General features: G+C 37.6%; 1 protein-coding gene across 6 annotated transcripts in view; it reads right to left on the bottom strand.

Moving 5' to 3' along the window:
- Positions 1–20,575, bottom strand: part of Mbd5 (methyl-CpG binding domain protein 5) — a 148,296-nt gene that overhangs the window by 44,907 nt on the left and 82,814 nt on the right. For 3 of the 6 annotated variants that reach the window (XM_036183292.1, XM_036183291.1, XM_036183297.1), the window contains 4 exons: positions 18,984–19,645; positions 14,216–14,318; positions 12,845–13,025; positions 6,164–8,299 (listed from right to left, as the gene is read on the bottom strand). In XM_036183292.1, the coding sequence (XP_036039185.1) occupies positions 6,164–8,299; positions 12,845–13,025; positions 14,216–14,318; positions 18,984–19,096 (2,533 nt within the window). In that variant the 5' untranslated portion in view covers positions 19,097–19,645. The remainder of the gene's footprint in view (positions 1–6,163; positions 8,300–12,844; positions 13,026–14,215; positions 14,319–18,983; positions 19,646–20,575) is intronic. The other 3 variants (XM_036183293.1, XM_036183294.1, XM_036183296.1) reach the window with 3 other exon arrangements.

Below are 20,575 nucleotides of genomic sequence, written 5' to 3'. Positions count from 1 at the left end.
ACCTCAGGAGTCTTTCATCAGCTCTTTTGGATTTCTATTTTTAGTTTCACTTCTGGTTTGTAAAAGGTGAGTTTTTACTTTGAATTTGTAAGACGTCCAATAACAAAAGGTTATTTTTACTCTTTGCTTGGCTGGCACTGATACTGCTAAATTCCCAGAATTAAGCCCCTCGCAATTCTGAATTATTTGGTACTACATGAATGTGGAAATGAAATCTACTTTGATAGGGGTGCATTTTAGCATTATTTTTCATAAGTCAATTTTTTGTAGGATTGATACTACTTTCTAGAATCTGGATTCTTTCTGAAACTACTTAAATGTTTTTGGACTAGATTTTAGTAGATAATATCTTAGGTATCTCCTAGAGAACTAAAAGATTGACAGCTTATAAGAGAGTTTAATATATTACAATGGAATACATTTCTCCCAACTAGTACACTAGAACAATTTATTTCTTTAAAGGTACAAAATAGATCATTGATTCAGCAAACATTGTATCACTCTGAGTTTCATTATCACTCTTGATTACATAGACTTAATCAATGTCTGAAGTAAAAACATATTTTAACTCCTTTTATATACAAGAAAACACTAAACCTGTAATATGTAAACAAAGCAAGTGGTGTAACCCTGGTATAAGGACCTTCTCAAGGACCCCTGGTATAAGGACCTTTTCAAGGACCGAGGCAATGCCTATAGTAAAAATATCTTTCAACAAAAAAGGGTTCATTCTGCAAAAATTTTACCAAGAATAGATTTTCAAACAGTTTGGTTGTCTGGTTGAATAACAAGAACACAGAGCACTTTAAACTTGCAAGTCACATGCGTCATAAATGGAAGAAAATATAGGCTTTAAAAAACCTAGTATGAAATGCACTTAACAGAAACTAGCTCAAGTTAAGTTACAACTGTCACAATGCTTCAGGCTGACAAATGTTCCACACCTGTCTCTTCAACACTCTCATTTCTACCTGTCTGCACTTCTTATCTCCTCTGGAAAGTGCAGGGTGTAACTTCCCTTTACTTTGTATTCTGGCATGTTTCGAGAATAAACAAACACATAGAGCAAAAACTTAAATACGTCATAATCTTTTACACTAAGTACTTTTTCTGTGGTCCCACTATTTCACTGTCTTAGACCTACCACTTCATTAGCTGTCCTGAGTTTCAAATGTATTTTGTGCTGAAACGTTCTCACTGCAGTAAAAATATACATACACACTTACATATGTGAATACTCATGAACATGTGTTTATTCATAGGTTTATTTATATCCTGATGAGTTAATGCATAGAGTTAAGAGTTAAGGCAAATAAATGTGTTATAGTTTCTCTTCTCTCACAAACCCATACTCTTGTCCCTCAGAACATTATAATTTCATGTAGTTAAGCAGAGTTGATTGTTTTTCATTAGGAAAAAGGAGTATTTCATAGTAAAAATAGTTTAATGACTTTATCATATGGGAAACAGGATGGTTGTTATTGAGTATGTTCACACAGTAATTTAAATACTTCTGTTTGTACACTGTGAAAGTCACAGGACCAAGGGAGGGACTAGTTGTGAGGATGTAGGCAGGGCTTGGGTTATGGTACAGGTGTTTTTGCTAATTGTTAAGATGAGGGCATACTGAAGTTTGCTGGTCAAGGACACTTGATTTCTGACCCCTCTCTAAACCAGACCACTACACTTAGGTGGTGAATTTTGTCTCTCTTAAAAAAATTGAAAATTTTGCATACATGTAATGTGTGTGTGTGGGTATGAGTTTGTGGGTGTGTGCAGGAGAACACATGTGGAGTTTGGAGGTCAATGTGAGCTGGTTTCCTTTACTGTTCTTCATAGTATTTCCTGAGACAGGGTTTCTTATTAAATCTGAGGCTTACTGATTAAAAGCTTAGCTGGTCACCAAGCCCCAGGGGTCCTTCTGTCTCTGCCTTCCCACACTAAGATCAGAGGACTGTGCCATCATGTACGGCTTTTCAAAAGGGCATTGGGGCTCCCAACTAAGGGCCTCTGCTTGCACCGCAGACACTTTACTACTGACAGAGCCATCTTCCAGGCCCCTGGCATTTCTTTTAAATGTCCCCTACTTATTATTTCCAGAAGAGTGTGTTTGGCACTCTGTGACTGGACTGGGGTCTGAGGACTTGGAGGTCTGGGTTCCAGATCCACCACAGCATTACTTGACCATTTAAGCATATCACCAAGGATCTTACTGCTAGGAACTAAAAAAAATTTTCAGTGGAAATAATAGACTTGCTTTGCAAATTGATATTTTAAAGAGACACTTGCACATACTTCACTATAGAATATTCAGAAGCATTCATGGAAAGGCAACTTAAAAACACTCAATAGAATTAATAAAACACAAAGCCTTACAATTTAAGAATAAAGAAATTTAGTATTTTTCATATATTTGCCACAATCTTTGCCTGTAATTCTTATAACTGAACTGTATATTTAAAAATGTGAACACAGAATGCACATATAGGCTTGCACACCAATATTTTTAGTTTTTAAGATAGAATGATTCCCCGAAAGGAGATTTTGAGGGGCTAGAGAGATCATCATTGGTTAAAGGCAACTGCCATGCAGGCTTAGCCACCTGAGTTCAATCTTGGGCCCACATAAAGGTGGAAGCAGAGGACAGACTTCATCTGAGTTGTCTTTGACTTCCACACATGTGCTATGGCATGTGCATACCTTCCCCACATCATATACACACAATAATAATAAAAAGAGATTTGGAACATTAGTTACCCATTCAGTCAAGCATGAGAGCAAGTCATTTCTCCATGTCTTCCTGCTCTATTTCTGCCCTGTTGTTTAAAGGAGTAGACAAGGCACTGGAGTGAGGGGGTCACCTGAGCTGTGCTTATGCTGTTAGGAAAGTAGAGGGGCCATGCTTTCTGTCTGTTGGCCACAGTACCATGAAGCCATGCAAGCAGGAAAGAGCTGCACTGTACTGCTTCAAAGGCGTACAGAAACATCACCCACAGGGACCCGTCCCTGGGGGCAGTTAGGAAGGTCACAAATGTGGTACACATGTGTGGGGGAATTCTCTTGATATTCTGAACAGCTCAACTGTACGGACAAAAACCATTTTAATCCTGTGTTCTATGATATCAGACTCCAAAGACAGAAGGCAAAAAGAACTGGCTTTTATCTAAAAGTATATTAAAAAATATACACATGTGGATTGCCATCTGACTTAATGTGTTAACTATTGGAAAAGGAAAACAGTGTTTCTGGAGACTAAACATTTTGGATGAACTTGTGTAGCTGGGAAGGTGATATTTTGGGACCAGATAAACCTGAGTTCTACTCCTGGTTCAGTCGTAGGGCTTTGGATAGTGAGGTTCTCTGAGGTTCAAGTTTTTCATCTGTAAAATGAAGACATTTTATTCTATGGACAACTGTACAGATCATGAATAATGCGAGTGGACCATGTGGCACACAATAGGTAATCTGATAGGTATATGCAGCACTTTACAAATAAGGTAGCTCATGTTTTCAATCCCGGCACTCAGTGGGCTAAGACAGGAAGATCATGAGTTTGAGGTCAGCATGAGCTATGTACCTTACCTCCAAACAACAGCAGAAGACCAAAAGGTGTTTTCCTTTCCTCTCACAGAGAAAGCTGTACTGCCCTGTTGCCTCATTCTCACTGCCCAACCTCACAGCTCATTGAAAGAACTAATGAAAGAACAAGTACCAGTGTAAACAGGTATTTATGCTAGGCAATTATGACAGCATGTTCAGGTGACATAATTTACTTCATAACCAGAAGAATTATGGGGGTAAAGTCCTTCTCAATATTTATCTCTCCAAAGGAGTTCATCAGTAAATCAACTCCTTTTCATAACCAGCTGTAATCAGTTCTATATATAGTAATTATTATTTAATTTCACTAGGTCTAATATTTTCAAATTATTAACTGACCTAGATTTTTATCATGTATGTCATGTTAGCCTATACATGCTCAGTCACATCCATCACACTGCCTAACATTTGTTATTAGTCTTTGAGTTACTCACGTGCTAAAGCTTTTTTACTTTAATAAACTTGTAGTCCATGTGCCCTGATACCCCTGGCACTAGCAATCTAGGTTAGATGTATATACGGATAAGTGGAACAAGAAAATAAATGACCAAGGCTATATAAAATAAGTCTGAACTTGACAGTCAGAAGAAACAGGAATATAAATAAATGTAGGTCTTTTTCATAATAAAAACACTGAAATACATTATGATTGAAATACATACATTTGCACATATGAACACAGACCTGACATGAAGCAAACTATGGTAAAGGGTATCGGAACTGAATAATAAATGAGACTAACAATGCTTCACCAAAATGACTGAGGCATGCTCAATAAATATGGTACATCTTAAAATACTTATGAACTTTATGTTGTTTTAATTTCTAAGAGCATATATTAAACTTTTATTTGTACAGTATTAGCTAAAACAGCACAAGCCAGTGAAAAGTTGGAAGCCCCTTATGCATCCTTTAATTATCTCGTTAAACACAATGTTTCATGAGAGTCCTTAAATTAAGAATATCAAGAAGGCACTACTCAAATTATCTTTTAAGCCTGCATTCATTTTTAACACAAAAGATCATTGTACAATTCTTCACCAAATATTGACATCAAACCAACACAAAACACAAATGTGAAGGATGGCAGTGTAAGGTGGCAACACCAGGAAAGAGGACACTCGACTCCACCTTCACAGACATGTGGATGATAACACTCTTCCAGCACAGTGGCATAGTCAAGCCTGTCTACAACTACATGGTGATATATCAGCAAAGGTGGCAGCAGTTTCCCTAGTACCAGCAATCTGGATTTTATTTATTCTGTGGTGCTGAGGCTTGAACTCAGGGTCTTGTGTATGTCAGACAAGGGAATCTACCACTGAGCTATATCTCTATCTCCAAACAGTTTAGTTTTTCAATCCTGCTGGTTTTAAATATGAATGCTAGGGTCCCTGCAATCACCTTTGATTTCCTCTTTGTTGTTTCCTACAAGTCTGGAATCATCAGTGTTGGGTTTCAAGGGTTTTCTCTATTGTTTCCATGACCAACTTTTCTGCCCCTTGAATAAGTTTACTTCTCTAGTCTTCCAGGATAGTTTTTTTTTTTTAAATTAAAAATTTCTAAGGATTTTCTTGTGCAAATAAGAAAAACATAGTTCTTTTTTCTAATGTGCCTATTTTTTGCATGAGCTTAATAGTGGGTGAAGATTTATACTTAATTTGGGTTTAAAACTTTAACACTGGTGCTAAAAATATAGTTTAGTTCTATTTTAAAACATTTCCATAAAAAATTCTGGAAATTATGTTTTCAAGCCCTATTTTATTATTATTTTCTATTAATTTTTTGTTTTAAAAGGAAGTAGCCAGCTGGGCGGTGGTGGCGCACGCCTTTAATCCCAGCACTCGGTAGGCAGAGCCAGGCAGATCTCTGTGAGTTCGAGGCCAGCCTGGGCTACAGAGTGAGTTCCAGGAAAGGCACAAAGCTACACAGAGAAACCCTGTCTCGAAAAACCAAAAAAAAAAAAAAAAAAAAAAAAAAAAGAAGTAGCCAATCTCCATGCTTGAATTTTCTTGAACAAATAATAAAGGATAGCAAACTATGGCAAGAAACACATTAGAGGACAGCTTCCTACTTCACAACCTCTAGTGACCCTTCCCTACCTATTTCTGTTGAGCAGCAAGAAAAAAATCCATTTCTTTTTATACTTTGGATTTTCCATGACAAATTTCATTTACCCGTATACAAACCAAAGCTGGGCAAACAACTTTTCTATTGGTGAAGACCAAGGACACATCGCGTGAACCGGAAACCTTGCCTCCCATGGCTTCTTTCGCAGTGTACAGTTCAATGGTTATGAAACCGATTCAAAGTCAAACAATATTCAAAATGACACAGATGGACAACAAATGACAAAAAACCACATGGAATCCTCTTAGCTGGTAATCTTTCCAAAAGACAAGTCCCTAGCATTCTGTAAATAACATTATAAATACCAAAGAAGTGAGAATTTTCACAATGGGGAAAGGAATATTTCTTATCATAATAAATATTTTGGTATAAAAATTTAAAAACTGTAGAAAACTTTAGTACCTTTGGGTACTTTTTTCTAGTAAAATCATACCTGCTTCAGAACTTGTTTGATTATAGCTGCTAACAACGCTGTTTGGTATCACTGGAGTGGTGGACGCTGAAATTCTTGACTGAGGTGGATTGGGATGTAATGAATTTCCTAAAGCCATGCCCGACTGACTGAGCATCCCACAGTTCCCGCTAGCCTGAATCTGATTTATTAAACCTGCAAGATGGTGGTTGGGGACTGGACTGTTACTGTGGACAAAGTTAGTGGTTGCGTTGTGGCAGTGCACGGCTTCCCCTCTTAAAGGTATGCTCTGTGTCAGTGAATTCTGAAGAACACTGGAATTCACATTAGGATCTGGAAAATGCAGCTGGTTGGCAGAGCAAGGCAAAGCAGTATTTGATCCCCCACAACCCGGGGTACTATTGCTACTCAAGTGAGAGCTTTGACAACTCATAGACTGTAGTAACTGAGACATTGAACTTATGGGAAACGACCCCTGCCCCTGCTTCCTTAGCAAGTCGGGTCCAGGTTTCGGAACTGCAGAACTATCCATTTGAGACTGTCTGAGCAAACTCAACACTGTGGCAGGTGGCTGTTTTCTTTTCCGTAGTGAGTCCTTTTGCTGAGACATCAACTTATCTCTTAGTGCTGCTCGACCACTTTGGGCTTCACCTGCTGGGAGGAGCACGTGGGCAGTCGGGGGGAACATGGTGTTTAAAGTGCTGTGTCCTTCAGAGCTGCCACCGCTGGCAACAGCTCCAGAGTTGTTACTGCTGCTACTGTTGTTACCAGCAAGTTTGTTTTGATTTGCTAGCTGTGCTTTGGCTGCTGCTGAGAGTAAACTACTTGCTGGAAAGGAGGCAGCATTGTGCTGGTTCAAGATCTGATTTAAAGGCATTCCCAGCAAACCAGGCTGACTCTTTACAGAACCATTTCCCGCAGATGCAGGAGGAAAAGCTGCACTGCTTGGGGTAGTAAGTACATTACTCATTCCAGCAATTAATGGGTTAGGGATATCCTTGTACTGATGATGTCCATCAGACTTGGTAGAAGGGCTTGATGGCATTGATGGCCTTGGGGAACCTATTGTTGACCTTGGTGACCTAGGTGGAACCTTTATGCCACTACAAGTGGCTTGGGGTCCTACAGGTGGCATCATGAAATTTCCATGATCTGATGATGTGGAAGATGAGCGTGATCTTTGGGGCGATGCCTCAATCCTTCCAATTCCAGTCCCCATCATGTGCACTGGGGATGTCACTGGAGAAGGGGACAGGGAGGTTGAAGCTGAATGCTGAATTCTTTGTACATGACTCCCATGATTCATATGACCAGGTTTTACAGTTGGCAAAGGGAGATTACTTGGCAAAGGAACAACAGCAGGAGGCATGCTTACATTCATCACAGGTACCTGAGAGTGGACATTTGAATGGAAAGTGGTTGGATTAATGATAATAGGGTTCTGATTCACTGGTTTACTAGGAATAGGGTCAAGAATGCCAAGTGGATCTTTCTCAGATGTTAATGGCTTTTTCTGAAGAGCACAAGAAGGTGGAGGAGGGGGAGGTGGGCCTTGGGGTGGTTTGTGGTGGAACATTGCTCGTGGTATTTCCATATTAGTTGAAAAATTACACATTGGTTTTTTCATTACTGGACTCTTTGTAGTCAAGGTTGGGGAAAGAGGTATATTAGTTCTTCCAGCCATTGCACAGGATGACTGTATGGGAGAACCATGTAGCATTACTGAAGGTGGAGAAAGAGGAGTCCTATTCAGGTGAATAGGACTGCAATTGGGAGCTCCATGAAAACCAGGGTTATTTCTTGTGAAGACATCAGGGCTTCCAAGTGGGTCAGTCCTTGGAGAGATAGAGCCATCTCCATAAATCTGGGAACCTGATGATGCTGGGCTGGGTAGGCCTCCATGGCTGCCACGAAATGGGGATTTCTGTCCATGTTCACTGCTGCCCAATCTCTGTCGGGGGTAGACAGGGTGGAGTTCTTGCTGCTGGGTTCCAGGCAGGTCTTGCACATATAGTCTTCCCATGGCATTTGATGATCCAGTCACTAACTTGAAAGGATTCTTACATTCAGGCATTACAGAATTTGTAATTCCTTCGTGAGACTTGTTTCTTACTGATCTTGGAGTTGCCGCCCGTGAAGGTACTACTGGAGTTGCATCTGATGTGAAAGAGAAAAGAATTTTGTTAATTGTTTCAATTACTTTGTGTTAGGAAGAAGGGAGGAAAAGAGAAAACTGAGGAGGGTGAGACAGGTGTATCTGGGAATGCAAATTTATGAACAAAAGCTGTGACACTATGTAATTAAAGATGTTCTATAAGCTATTAAACTTTGATTTAAACAAAACATGTTATTCACTACTAGTTGATGAAAGGTTCCTAATAACTCTTTATTACACTTGTTTACTCCTTGTTTCTTAAGAAAGCATGGGCATAACAATCAGTACAGACTGACATTAGTCATTTTAATATTTAGAATTTCAAAATCAAGACTGACAGAGCAGATGGTGATGGCAGTGTTGGCTGTGTTGCCAGATTTCCAAATTTTAAGAAAACTAATCTCTGTGGCACCTCTTATGCTAGTTAACTAAATTGTTGTTTCTATAAGATGATGCATTATTCTGTAAGTGTTTTCGATTACTTGACTGAAACCTCCCTGTACGCTATGGTCATAGTTCCTTATCCCCAAATTGTGACTGGAAGAGCAAGCTCTTAATCTCTGTGATTTGAGTGAATGAGGTTCCAGTTCTCTCTATAGGCAATGAAAACAAGAATACATGTAGTGATTATCATGATTAGCTTCCTATCATGTCTGAAGTTCTGTATAGTACAACTTCTTAATTGGCTCTTGCTGTAAAGACAGCTTCAGTCCACCACTTTAGGTACAATATTACAATCATTTTATAAGGACAGACTTCTCATCTAAAATTTAGTTGGGTTTTTAGAGTTGCAATTGAGTATTCCCTTTCTACATCAGTTTATTTCTCCATCCTTTTGGAATCTTTCAGTTCCTTTGGAGATCAGACAGAATACAGGCAACAAAAGGAAGCTGGCTTATCATACAGAATTTTCAGCCTATCATGTCAGAATTCCAGGTTTAAGGTTTTTTATTTTTTTACTTTTTAAGGCCCTGAGGATAGTTAAGTATTATATAAAGTTGCACCTTCTAAAACAAAGATGGCAAATAATATTCGCATATGCTAATTCCCATTAAATGTGTGTTAGCTGCTTAGAGAGCTGTGTTGGAAAGAGTGCTTTTCTAGCTGTACTGTATGAGAAAATGCCAGAAAGTCTATGAAGGCACAAGAGATGAAAGTGGCACCAATCACACTACGTATCCGCTATATCTATTTTAAGACTTAAAAGCATATTAGCAATTATACTTAGATTCATCTGCAATCAGATATACTTAAAGGGATAATTACACCCTTAAAATGAATCAACTTTTACTATTTGCAACCGAGTATACAGGTCAAATCATATAATACCTTATAAGACAGCATTTCCCAACCTGGGATACACAGATTCTAGCCCAAAGAGAGAATGAAGATGTGTCCCCTCCCACCTTGGAATATTATGGAAACTTTTTGATTAGAGCATGGCAGAGGTTCTTCGCCAGAGTAATTTGTTGGGACTCAACAACATAACAGAATACAGAAGATATACAGAACTGAGGATAATTTTTTCATTAAAGAGGGATTATTAAAGGTTCTTAATTAAAGAAACTGATTCAGAAAGAATTTCTTCTATTCCTGAGGACAAATTGTTACTAACTTTAAAGTAACAGGGATGCCAAATGGACAAGAGTCAGGCTGATGTTGAATGACAGGCAGGAAAGCACAGTCAGCAAGTGTGAGAGCTTGGTACTGGTCAGGGACAACACTTAAAGAACAAATGGGAAACTATGTTACTATTATACTACAGGGAGGTGAGAACTGCCCAGGAAGTCTGAAGTTTTAATTACTTAAACCCCAATTTATGACAACATAAAGCCTGAAGCTAGTAAAACAGTCTATTTAATCCAACAACACACAACACTCTAAAAGGAGATGGGGAACACTTTTATTGTATCTTTAATTTCAAGAATTGAATTTGTATGGACAGGTATAGCAAAAGATCTAGATCAAGATTCTTCTGGGTCTTTGGAGCAACAGGGCAAAATGTGGAGACAGGAATATGCTGTGATAGAAGGCAGTACAGGCTCAGCATGTTTAAGAACAGTGTGGCTGGAGATGCTCAGTCATTAAGAACACTTGCTATTCTTACAGAGGACCTGGGTTGGGTTCCTAGCAACCACATGACAGCTTACAACCACCTGTAACTCTAGTTCTGGAAGATCAAATGTCCTTATTTGATCTCTCTGGCACCAGGTATGTATTGGTGCACATATATACAAGCAGGTAAACACATATAAAATAAATAAATCTAAAAAAAATAAAGCATATGCAATATATATGCAAGATACATGCAAAGTGATAATATCCACACTAAGGTGGCAGGGCAATGGTAAATTCTAAATAATTTAGTAATATCAAGTGTTCCTTTACAATGTTGGAATCAATTTGCATTTTAAAAACTAGACTTGTTAAGAAATAAGCTCCCTGAAAGCTTTTTTCCTCACCTACCTCCGTGGAGCAATTCTTTCAACTACTCCTTGTTCAAAGTTAGTGGGTTACTGGACAGCAGCACTATGCTAACAACAACTAAATGCCAGTTTTTCTTTCTCGGCACTTTTGCCCTGAGTCCTTTTAATTATGTGTATGACATGCATATGTTCTTGCATTCAGGGCTCTTAATGGTTTCGCCCCAGTCATTTATTATTATTATTTAATCTTCTACTCAACCCAGGTCACACACTAATTATGGTATACTCATGCTATTCTTTTATGCCTAAATTGTTTTTCAAAGCTGGTCTTGATTATGAGTCCCAGTCTTTGAGTGCTGCCATTAAGTCTTGGATGATTATCATAGGTTACATGCATTATGATGGTATTTTTTAGAATTTTGTAGAACAGAATCAACTGTCCATTAAATGAACACTTGGGAGCTTAGTTGTATTCATGTTGAGTTATTGTTTCAATGTCAGATAGGTTGTGCAATTTTGAAGAGAGTTCATAAGAGTGCTATGAACAGAAGTTCTTTAGCTTCAAGTAATCCCATAGAGTACAAATTAATCATTAAGGGGAAAATACTTTAACAGTGGAAAACTTGAATGGACCCAATCTTAAGCAAGTAATCAAATTTAACATTGTCAACATAGGATTAGCTGACATTATATACTTTTTGATAAGATATAACATCATTTATATATCAATCCTACCAAAGTGAGCATAAACGTAATGTGAAGAAATGATTAAGAAATCCAAATTGCGGAACATTCTGCAAAGCTGGCCTATGTGCCTCAAAAATGTCAATGTCATGAAAGACTGACACAAACTGGGGAACTGAAGATTAAAGAAATGTAACAGCTAATTATAGCGTACAATCTCTGGCTACATTCCAGATTCTAAAAAAAAGAATGAACTTCTAAAAAAGCTGGAAGGGTTATTAGTAGGCAAATAAAAGGAACTTTAATATAGACTACATGTTAGCTCATGGAACTTCATCAGTATCACTGGATTGTGGTGGCATAGGAGAATGTTCTTTATTTCTACATTCAGATGATATTATAATCTTTCTCATCAAGTAGCATTTGATGTTAGTGAATTTATTTATGTACAGCTTGGAAAATAAAACTTAACAGCACATGGCAATTGAACAAATACCCTGTCAGTTTTCTGTGACTGCCATTTTTCACAAAGGGAAGTGTGAGGGAGGGCTAGACAGGCAGCTGAGTGGGTAGAGGCACTTGCCCCAGGCCTGACAAGCTGAGTTTGGCCCATGAGAGAGAACCTACTTTTGCAAGGTGTCCTCTGCCCTTCACAGGTGCACTGTGCCCATCCATGTGAATGGACGCGCATCTGTATACACAAACACACTTCAATCAACACATGTACTAAAATTTTTACTTAAAAGGAATGTATGTGTATGTGTTGGGAGTGTATCATAAGAAGCTCTGGGCCAAGTGATTTGTACTTGGGTAGGTGCTTAATAAATAGCTATTATGACTAAAACACTAACATAGTTAACTTCTTTTTATTTACTTATGATTGAAAATGGACTTTCCCATGTAAAATATCCTGATTACAGTTTTCCCCTGCTCTGTTCTTCCCAGTTCCTCCCTCCCATCTGGATCTACCCCTTTCTGTGACTCATTAGAAAACACACAGACTTCTAAGGGCTAATAATAAAATAAAATAAAATAAAATATAATAAGATACAAAAAACTTCTAATAATATTTCTAAGCTATATTTGAGGCTTGATCTTATCCACTGAAATCTAGCCCTATGTAAATGGCTGTTTTCCTATAAAACAATGTAGCTTCCCCTGTAAGCTTGTCTGTAGGTACTGACAAAGATTTTTAATTTGCTGGTTAGTATTGATTTTGATTGTGTTACTGTATGATATGAATGGGAAAATTTTAGAAATAGATCCACAGTAACTTTTCAGATAAAATTTGCTGTTTGTATTCAAAAATGGTAGAACACACAAAAAAACTGTAAATGTTCAAAATACAGACAGAAATCCCTTGCAAAGTGCTTTCTAGCTATTCTTTGTCTTGGAGTGGAGTCAGAGACATCTCCTAACTACACCAGCACTACATACTTGTTCCTCCTCCAGGACTGGTGAGCACCAGAGAAGGATGTGGGGCCTCCATGCTTTTATGGAGTGTGGCCACTGCAATGATTTTCCTCTTATGTATACAGAGCTTGGTGACATCTTCATCTGCTTTCACGTCTTCTGCGGTTCTCTGCTTCACAGCAGCTCCAGGATCAAAATTAAACACCTGGAAAAAAACCACGCCATCTCTTGATAGTAGGTCCATGAAAATATTTAATAAAAAACCCTCTTGTTTACAAAGAGGAACACTGTACATAGTTTAAGCTTCCAGTAGGAATTAAACCTTTAAGATTTTAAATGGAAGAAAACCAACTTTACATAGTTTAAAAATACTTCTGGCCAAATAATATGTTTTTAGCGACAAACAATTAAAATGACACAAATCTGATATCGAACATAGGGAAGGGCAAACTATCTGGTGATGGTTCTGATTCAGAGACTTCCTGACAGGGCAAAGGCACAAAAACACATGAGGCACACGGTAAAAGCACAAAGAGCCATAGCATCCTATATTTGTATATTTCCCACAGCATTCCTATACGCCCACTTCCCGGCTGCTTACATTTATTGCTATACAAATATTACCTCCTCATTGATCTAAAACTGTTGTATGTCAAAAATTCTCATTTATCATATAAATCTTCCCCCCTAAATTTATTTATTTAAATTAATTAATTACTTTTCCCCAGCCTGATCATAGTTTCCCCTCCCCTCTCCCCAGAAAAGGCCCGGGCTTCCATGTGCACCAGCCAGTCCTGGCACATTAAACTGCTGCAAGACCAGACACCTCCTCTCCCACCAAGGCTGGATGAGGCAACTCAGTAGTTAAAAATATGGTACCATACAAAAAAATGGTGTTTATTAGTGTTTAATTTGAAAACTAGTAGTAAATACACATTTCAGAGAATAATTGTCTATTTTCATACCAAATAATTCACCTTTTAAAATTTATTTGCTTTTTACTTTGTAAAGCAATAAAACTACTTCCAATTTTTTGCTATGGGAGCTGAGCTTTGTGATTTTAGAGTATCTGTGGCAGATTTGCTGATACCAGTCTTAAGAATAACATTATGGATTTGAGTAGCCATAGTAGTGAAAGAAAGCACTACACTAGAAGCAGTTCCAATAAAAGGAACAATAAAATAATCAGTATGTCATCTTTGAAAATAAAAATTATTTTTTCACAATCTTTAAGCATTCCAAAGTGCACATAAAAAATTGAAATGAACTTAAGACCAGAGGCCTAATGTAAAAATGAGAGGTGAAATGAGAAAAGCAAATATATAAAATTTCTACAACCAAACCCAAGCCAGAACACCAAAACCAAACCCTGCTGTACTGGACTGTGACGGTTACCTTGGGAAGAATCAGAGGACATTCCAAGCCACACTTGCATGTTCCATCAGTAAGCAGGTATGTTTTAACCTGCTCCAAGCAAGACAACAAAGACCCACTGGGACTGTAAAAATAGTTTAAAAACATATCAGGAAATAATTTTGATGACACATACTATAAAAAAGCACAATTTACAGACTTATTGTCCCTTCACAAGATAATATTTTCCTACTAGGGAAAAAACATTTTCTTTGCCAATATTATGTTAGCTACTAAATTACAGACTTTAACACTATCTCTTTCTTTGGAACAGAAATACTTCTCAGAAAAATACATATGTTCATAGAAAATGACAAAGCATTTCGAAAACCAGGAACAGATTAAAGATGGGAAAACTTTTCTTAAGAAAGGACATAAACAGGTAAGAAAGGAAGACGAAAAATACTTAAAGTGTGCTGGTTGGTGGTGGCAGCATCGCATGCCTTTAATCCTAGCACCTGGGAGGCAGAGGCAGGTGGATCTCTGAGTTCAAGGCCAGGGCTACACAGAGAAATCCTATTTAAAAATAAAAATGAACCAAAAAAAAAAAGTCCATAAAATGATGCTATTTATTTGAACAATAGGGTTCACTTTAAGCTCTCTGAGTGGAAAGGGACACTGCAACAGGCTAAGGTTCGAACCAGAAAGTTTAAAGTACACGAGAAAATTGGAGAGAACAGTTCCATCCTGTGTCTGCTGCCTGCTTCTGTGGAGGTTTCTTCCCATCCCGTCAGTGTTTCTTTGAAGATAGATAAGTGTAATCTAATTAAAATTCCAGTGAATAGAAAGACTGTACATAAAGGGAGACAGCTATTAGGCAGAAGTGACAGAAGAAGGTGAACTTTTTAAGAAATGGAGTGTTAGGTAGTCATAACGATAGGTTACCAGGCTCAGGTTTTGACATCAGTAAAATAAGTAAGCATGGACCCTTCAAGTCTATGCATTAGGTCCTGACTTGGCCTAGGTAAGCATGGGTCCCTTCAAGTCTATGCATTAGGTCCTGACTCGGCCTAGGTAAGCATGGGTCCCTTCAAGTCTATGCATTAGGTCCTGACTCAGCCTAGGTAAGCATGGGTCCCTTCAAGTCTATGCATTAGGTCCTGACTCAGCCTAGGTAAGCATGGATCCTTCAAGTCTATGCATTAGATACTAAGTCAGGTGAGGTAAGCATGGACCCTTTAAGTCTATACATTAGGTACTAAAGTCAGCTGAAGTAAACATGCAAGTCTATACATTACGTATGGAGTCAGGTGAAAGGACAAGTCTGTGCTACTTAATTACATTAGAGGATTGTTTAAAAACAGAATTTGCATTTTAGGACATTTTATTATTAAATGGTTGATTTTTACAACATAAATGCATAACTCTGCTTTGAAATTTATATATACTTTGAGATTATATTTTATTTCTAATTCTTTAGAAAAACCTCCCCATAAGCCTTCTGGTCAGATTCATTAAGAACAATATCCTGTTTCATATATGGAGCATTACTCTTGAATAGAATCTAGTCTGCCTCCACAGAAAAACAGGCAGTATTTGAAATGGGTTAGGTTAAAATGGAACTCATTTTGTGTTCATGGAAAATTATACAAGTGACTTTGGCACAAAAGAAAAAAAAATCTAAAAAAAAATTATCCTAAACTTAGTGAGCTAAGGTGTTCTGGATTACATGAAAGAACAGTAATTTTCACATTACAGAGATTCACCAGAGCACACAGGGGCAATAATGGTTTTAAAGTTTTGATAAGTTTAATAGAAGTGTCACTAAAATATCATTTTGATTTTTTTCTCATGAAAAATTAGTAAGTTTAGTAAAAAGAAACTGCTCAATATTTTACTTAAAAGAAAGTGTATGGATGGCAATCTAGAGGGATTTACTTGTAAAATTTAGCCTAAGGTGAAGAATTCCTAAATTCTATTATGAATACTCCAGATACTTTAAAAATATTTCCTACTACTCAGGGTTTTTTTTTTTTTTCCTTTCTCCAGTTACAGCTATTTAATTAACTTCTGAGAGTAATAATTAACATAAAATAGTTATCTGAAAGGACTGGAAACAGGTGGACTGCTTATGATGTAGCCTCTGTGCCTCGAGGCAGGGCCAGCTGGACACTAACTAAGCTGAAGGGAACAGCAGAGGGGCTAACTTCCCACCAACGCACCAGCAGTAATTCAGTCTTAGCCAAACAGGTTAGACTGATGCTCTTATCTGGGAAGTTCCTCTCTAAGAATTCTTGGTGATCAGATTGAATTTGGAGACCTCATGCTAAGAGGATAATCAGACATTCAAGACTAGGGAGACTTGGAAACTCACGAACAAGGTAACTGTGGATTCTTAGACCTTTGTTTGGTTTCTTGACTCTGAAACTTGACCTGATTTTTGCTCACAGCAATGTGAAAAGCTGATCTCATAAGTAGTTATCAAAACTGTGGAATCACTTAGTATATCTGAATATACATTTTTCTTTATAAATCTTGAACAGTCATAAACACAAATATGTCATAGATAATGAGCAGTATTGTATTAGTAACAAAATATTTCTGACAATCCATGAAGAATATTGGCAATAAAAATATTTTGAGAAGATTAGTCATGAGTCCTGTGTATCTTTTTTCCAAGGGCTGGACCTCCCATTCTCTATTATTCCTTTACTATAATTAGCAAATCATGCCTTTAAAAGGTCAGAAAAAAATATACATGTGACAAAGGAATTTTAATTGGAATTCAAGTTTACCTCAAGAAACATCTTATCCAAAGCAAACAAACCCACATCTGAGCTGAACTCTTGAGATCTGGCATGGAGTCTTTATGTTCATATAGCAAAGAATATCTCATTCATGTATCTTTAGTTTTTTTTTGTTTTGTTTTGTTTTGTTTTTTTCTTAAAGACAGGACTTTCAGTATCCCAGATTGGCTTCTGACTCACTATGTAGCCAAAGCCTGCTTTGAAAACCTGATATTCCTACCTCTATCTCCTAAATGCTGAGTTTATAGGCATGCACCACTCTCTCTCTCTCTCTCTCTATATATATATACACACATACATACATACATACATACATACATACATACATACATACATATATATCTTTGTGGAACTGAAGAATTCTGTTGAAGCTAGGTTACAAAAGCCATACTGAAAGTATACCAAGATTATAATGATGTTAGATATCTTAGAAAAATTTCTGTTCTTAAATTGTATCATGAAAATTTATGGTATCCAACTTTCATTATTTATCAAAAACTAAAAATTAATTAATTTAGGGGTCAATTATTTAATAAAGAGGGTAAAACTTTGTTTTGTTTTTCAGACAGAGTCTCAATATGTAGCATTGGGTTGCTTTGAGTTTGCTAAACAGACCAAGCTGGCCTTGAACTCAGCCACCTGCCTCTCCCTCCCAAGCACTGGGATTAAAGATGTACACCACCATGCCTGGTTAGGGGCAATTTATTCCATTCAACTTGTTCTATCAAACACACACACACACACACACACACACACCCCATAAGAATATAAAAAGGCAGGCCATGTGCATCATGATTTTGTTTGTTTGTTTGTTTGTTTGTTTTTGCTATTACAGGTAAGAAAATTGATTAAAAGTCTATACAGAAAAGATAAAAGTTACTTTTAGTCAAGAGATCTAACCATGAAAATTGCAAATTAGCCTCAGAAAAGCCCGATGAAGTACTCTGAAACAGGGCGATATTCTTTTTTTTTTCCCCTCAGAAAATAAAGCATTTATTTGGTTTCTTAAAATTTTGGAGGGTTAGTGCATGATGATAATGGCAGGAAGTAGATGGGAATGGGACTGGAGCAGTAGCTGAGAGCTTTATATCTTTTTTAAAAAATTTACAATTTAATTTAATTTTATATATCAGTCATGGATTCTCTTGTCCTCCCTCCTCCAGCCCCCCTCCCCCATTCCCATCTCCTCCAGGGCAAGGACTCCCCTGGGGATTCAGCTCAGCCTGGTAGATTTAATCAAGGCAGGTCCAGTCCCCTCCTCCCTTCAACCAGGCTGAGCAAAGTATCCCTGCATAAAGCCCCAGCTTCCAAATAGCCAGCTCATGCACCAAGGACAGGTCCCAGTCCTATTGCCTGGGGGCCTCTCAAACCATTCAAGTTAATTGACTGTCTCGCTTATCCAGAGGGCCTGATCCAGTTGGGGGCTCCTCAGCTTTTGGTTCATAGTTCATGTGTTTCCACTAGTTTGGCTATTTGTCCCTGTGCTTTTTCTAATCATGGTCTCAACAATTCTTGCTCACACAATCCCTCCTCTTTGTTGCCGATTGGACTCCCGGAGCTCCACCTGGGTTGTGGCCGTGGATCTCTGCATCTGCTCCCATGTTGGGATGGCCAAGTGGTCTAAGGCACTGCATTCAGGGTGATAATCTTAAGAGATATTGGGTCTATTTCTAGTATTTTACATTTTCCTGTGAGTATAGTATCCTTGTTTATGTTTTAGAAGGCTTTGTATTTTCTTTATCCTTATTACAGGGAAGCAGAAAGATAACTTTACATAGACACAAGGAATGCATAAAGATTCTCTTCAGTAATCTAAGGAAATTTACATTGCTAAGCAGCACAGAATAAAAATACTTGTGTATTTCTAGCACAGAGGTCATTTATTCAAGTTTATGTTAGGTGCTGTCAGTCACAATATTTTGTTCCCTTAGAGAAGATCAGTTTTTTATTGCCCTAATCTTGAAACTGCAAACTTGGAGGTAACAGAGATAGTAGGAGCTCACCTGATGTAAAGCACGCCATTGTGATCCACACGTCGCTGCCAACCCACAGGAACCTGTACAGCTGGAACACCTCCTTCCTTGTCTCCTCCGTCACACTCTTTGCCTCCATTCATTTTCTGTGTCTGCTTGGGGTGCTCCAAAGATATCAGCAATAAGATGATATCCTTCTAGTAGAGAGCATGGTGGCCTTCAAAACAGGGCCAGCATGGCACAGTTTTCCTGGACTACGAAATACATCGGGAAGCTTCGGCTCAGTTTGGAACCAAGTCTTTGAAATCTGCCATTGTGAAAATGTTTCCCATTATAATCTACATTAAATACAACGCATTTCATTCCTAGGCATGGTCTACATAGGCAAAACCAAATACTCTCAACCAGGGAAAATCATAATTCACCTGTGCTAGTACCTGTCTGAAGCAGAAGAGAGGGGGCGAAAAGTTTTTAGTTGTACATTTTTCTTGAACCTTGACACTGGACTAGAATAATCTCTATTTCTAGAAACTGGTCTGTTTTGACACTACCAGCTGGTTAATGTTTCCAGGGGCTACCACCTCTATAGGCCACATTCTTTAAGCGTTCTCTTTATTTTCCAATGTGAATCCAAGGTGTTGCAGGTTGGTTCATCTGGTGTTTTCATGACTTCAAAATTCCAATAATGTAGCCTGAAATATATGTAAACATGTAAAATGTACATTTCATGTTGAAAATTGAGAAGCCACACAATTTAAAAAATAAACTTCTAAATGTACCCAACCACTTTTGTGTCCTGTTCTGTCAAAATCATATGTAACATTCAGTTTTTCTTTTTTGAAAAAAGATAATTTTTTAGTCTATTTTTCTTTCTAAAGTTTTTTTTTAAATGGAAATAATAGAAGAAATAAAATATACATTTCCAAATGTAAGGGCAAGTTTTCTCAGCATTACTGAAGGGATGAGAGTTGATTTATAGTCATGATTTTACAAAACTTTATATTATGGTGTACTCTCTAAATTCTTTCATTAAGTTACAAGGTGCTATTTGAAAAACAAACAACAGGGATCTGCAATAGTATAGAATGCTTATATAGGTGATCTTGAAGGAGCAATTATATAAAACATAAGTGAATTAAAAAAAGATTTAATCTAATCTCTTAGTATTATGGAGAGTGACGTCACAGTTGTATACTTGTGTTTTGAAGAACCCTTTCAGTGATCACTTTAACATGTACTACTCAGTCACATCACTGAAGCCACAAAACCACATTAAAAAGGAAGAACACTGTCCTAGTGTCTTAATAATGGGACATGTGGCTCCTTATAAAAAAGTTTTCAGTGACAGCATAGTTGCAAATTAAAAAAATGGGACATCTGAAACATCTGAAATGGGAGTGACGAAGTGCTGGAAAACTGTCAAATGACAGGATTCAGGGGAGGTTTTAAACTGATTTCAAAAGATTTATGTGGGAAATCAACATACTGTTAAACAGTATGCATGTATAACTTAACAAGTTAGACAGTGCAAGCAGGCATGCAACCAGTTAGTCTCAATTCTTAGAGTCTACATATTTTAACTTGCCTAAAATCTTTCAGGGTCTTTCATTAGGAAAGCAAGA

This window comes from Onychomys torridus, chromosome 4 (assembly GCF_903995425.1).
Source record: "Onychomys torridus chromosome 4, mOncTor1.1, whole genome shotgun sequence".
Classification (NCBI taxonomy): domain Eukaryota; kingdom Metazoa; phylum Chordata; class Mammalia; order Rodentia; family Cricetidae; genus Onychomys; species Onychomys torridus.
Note: the sequence above shows the minus strand (reverse complement) of the source record. Positions and strands in the feature narration are given on the sequence as shown.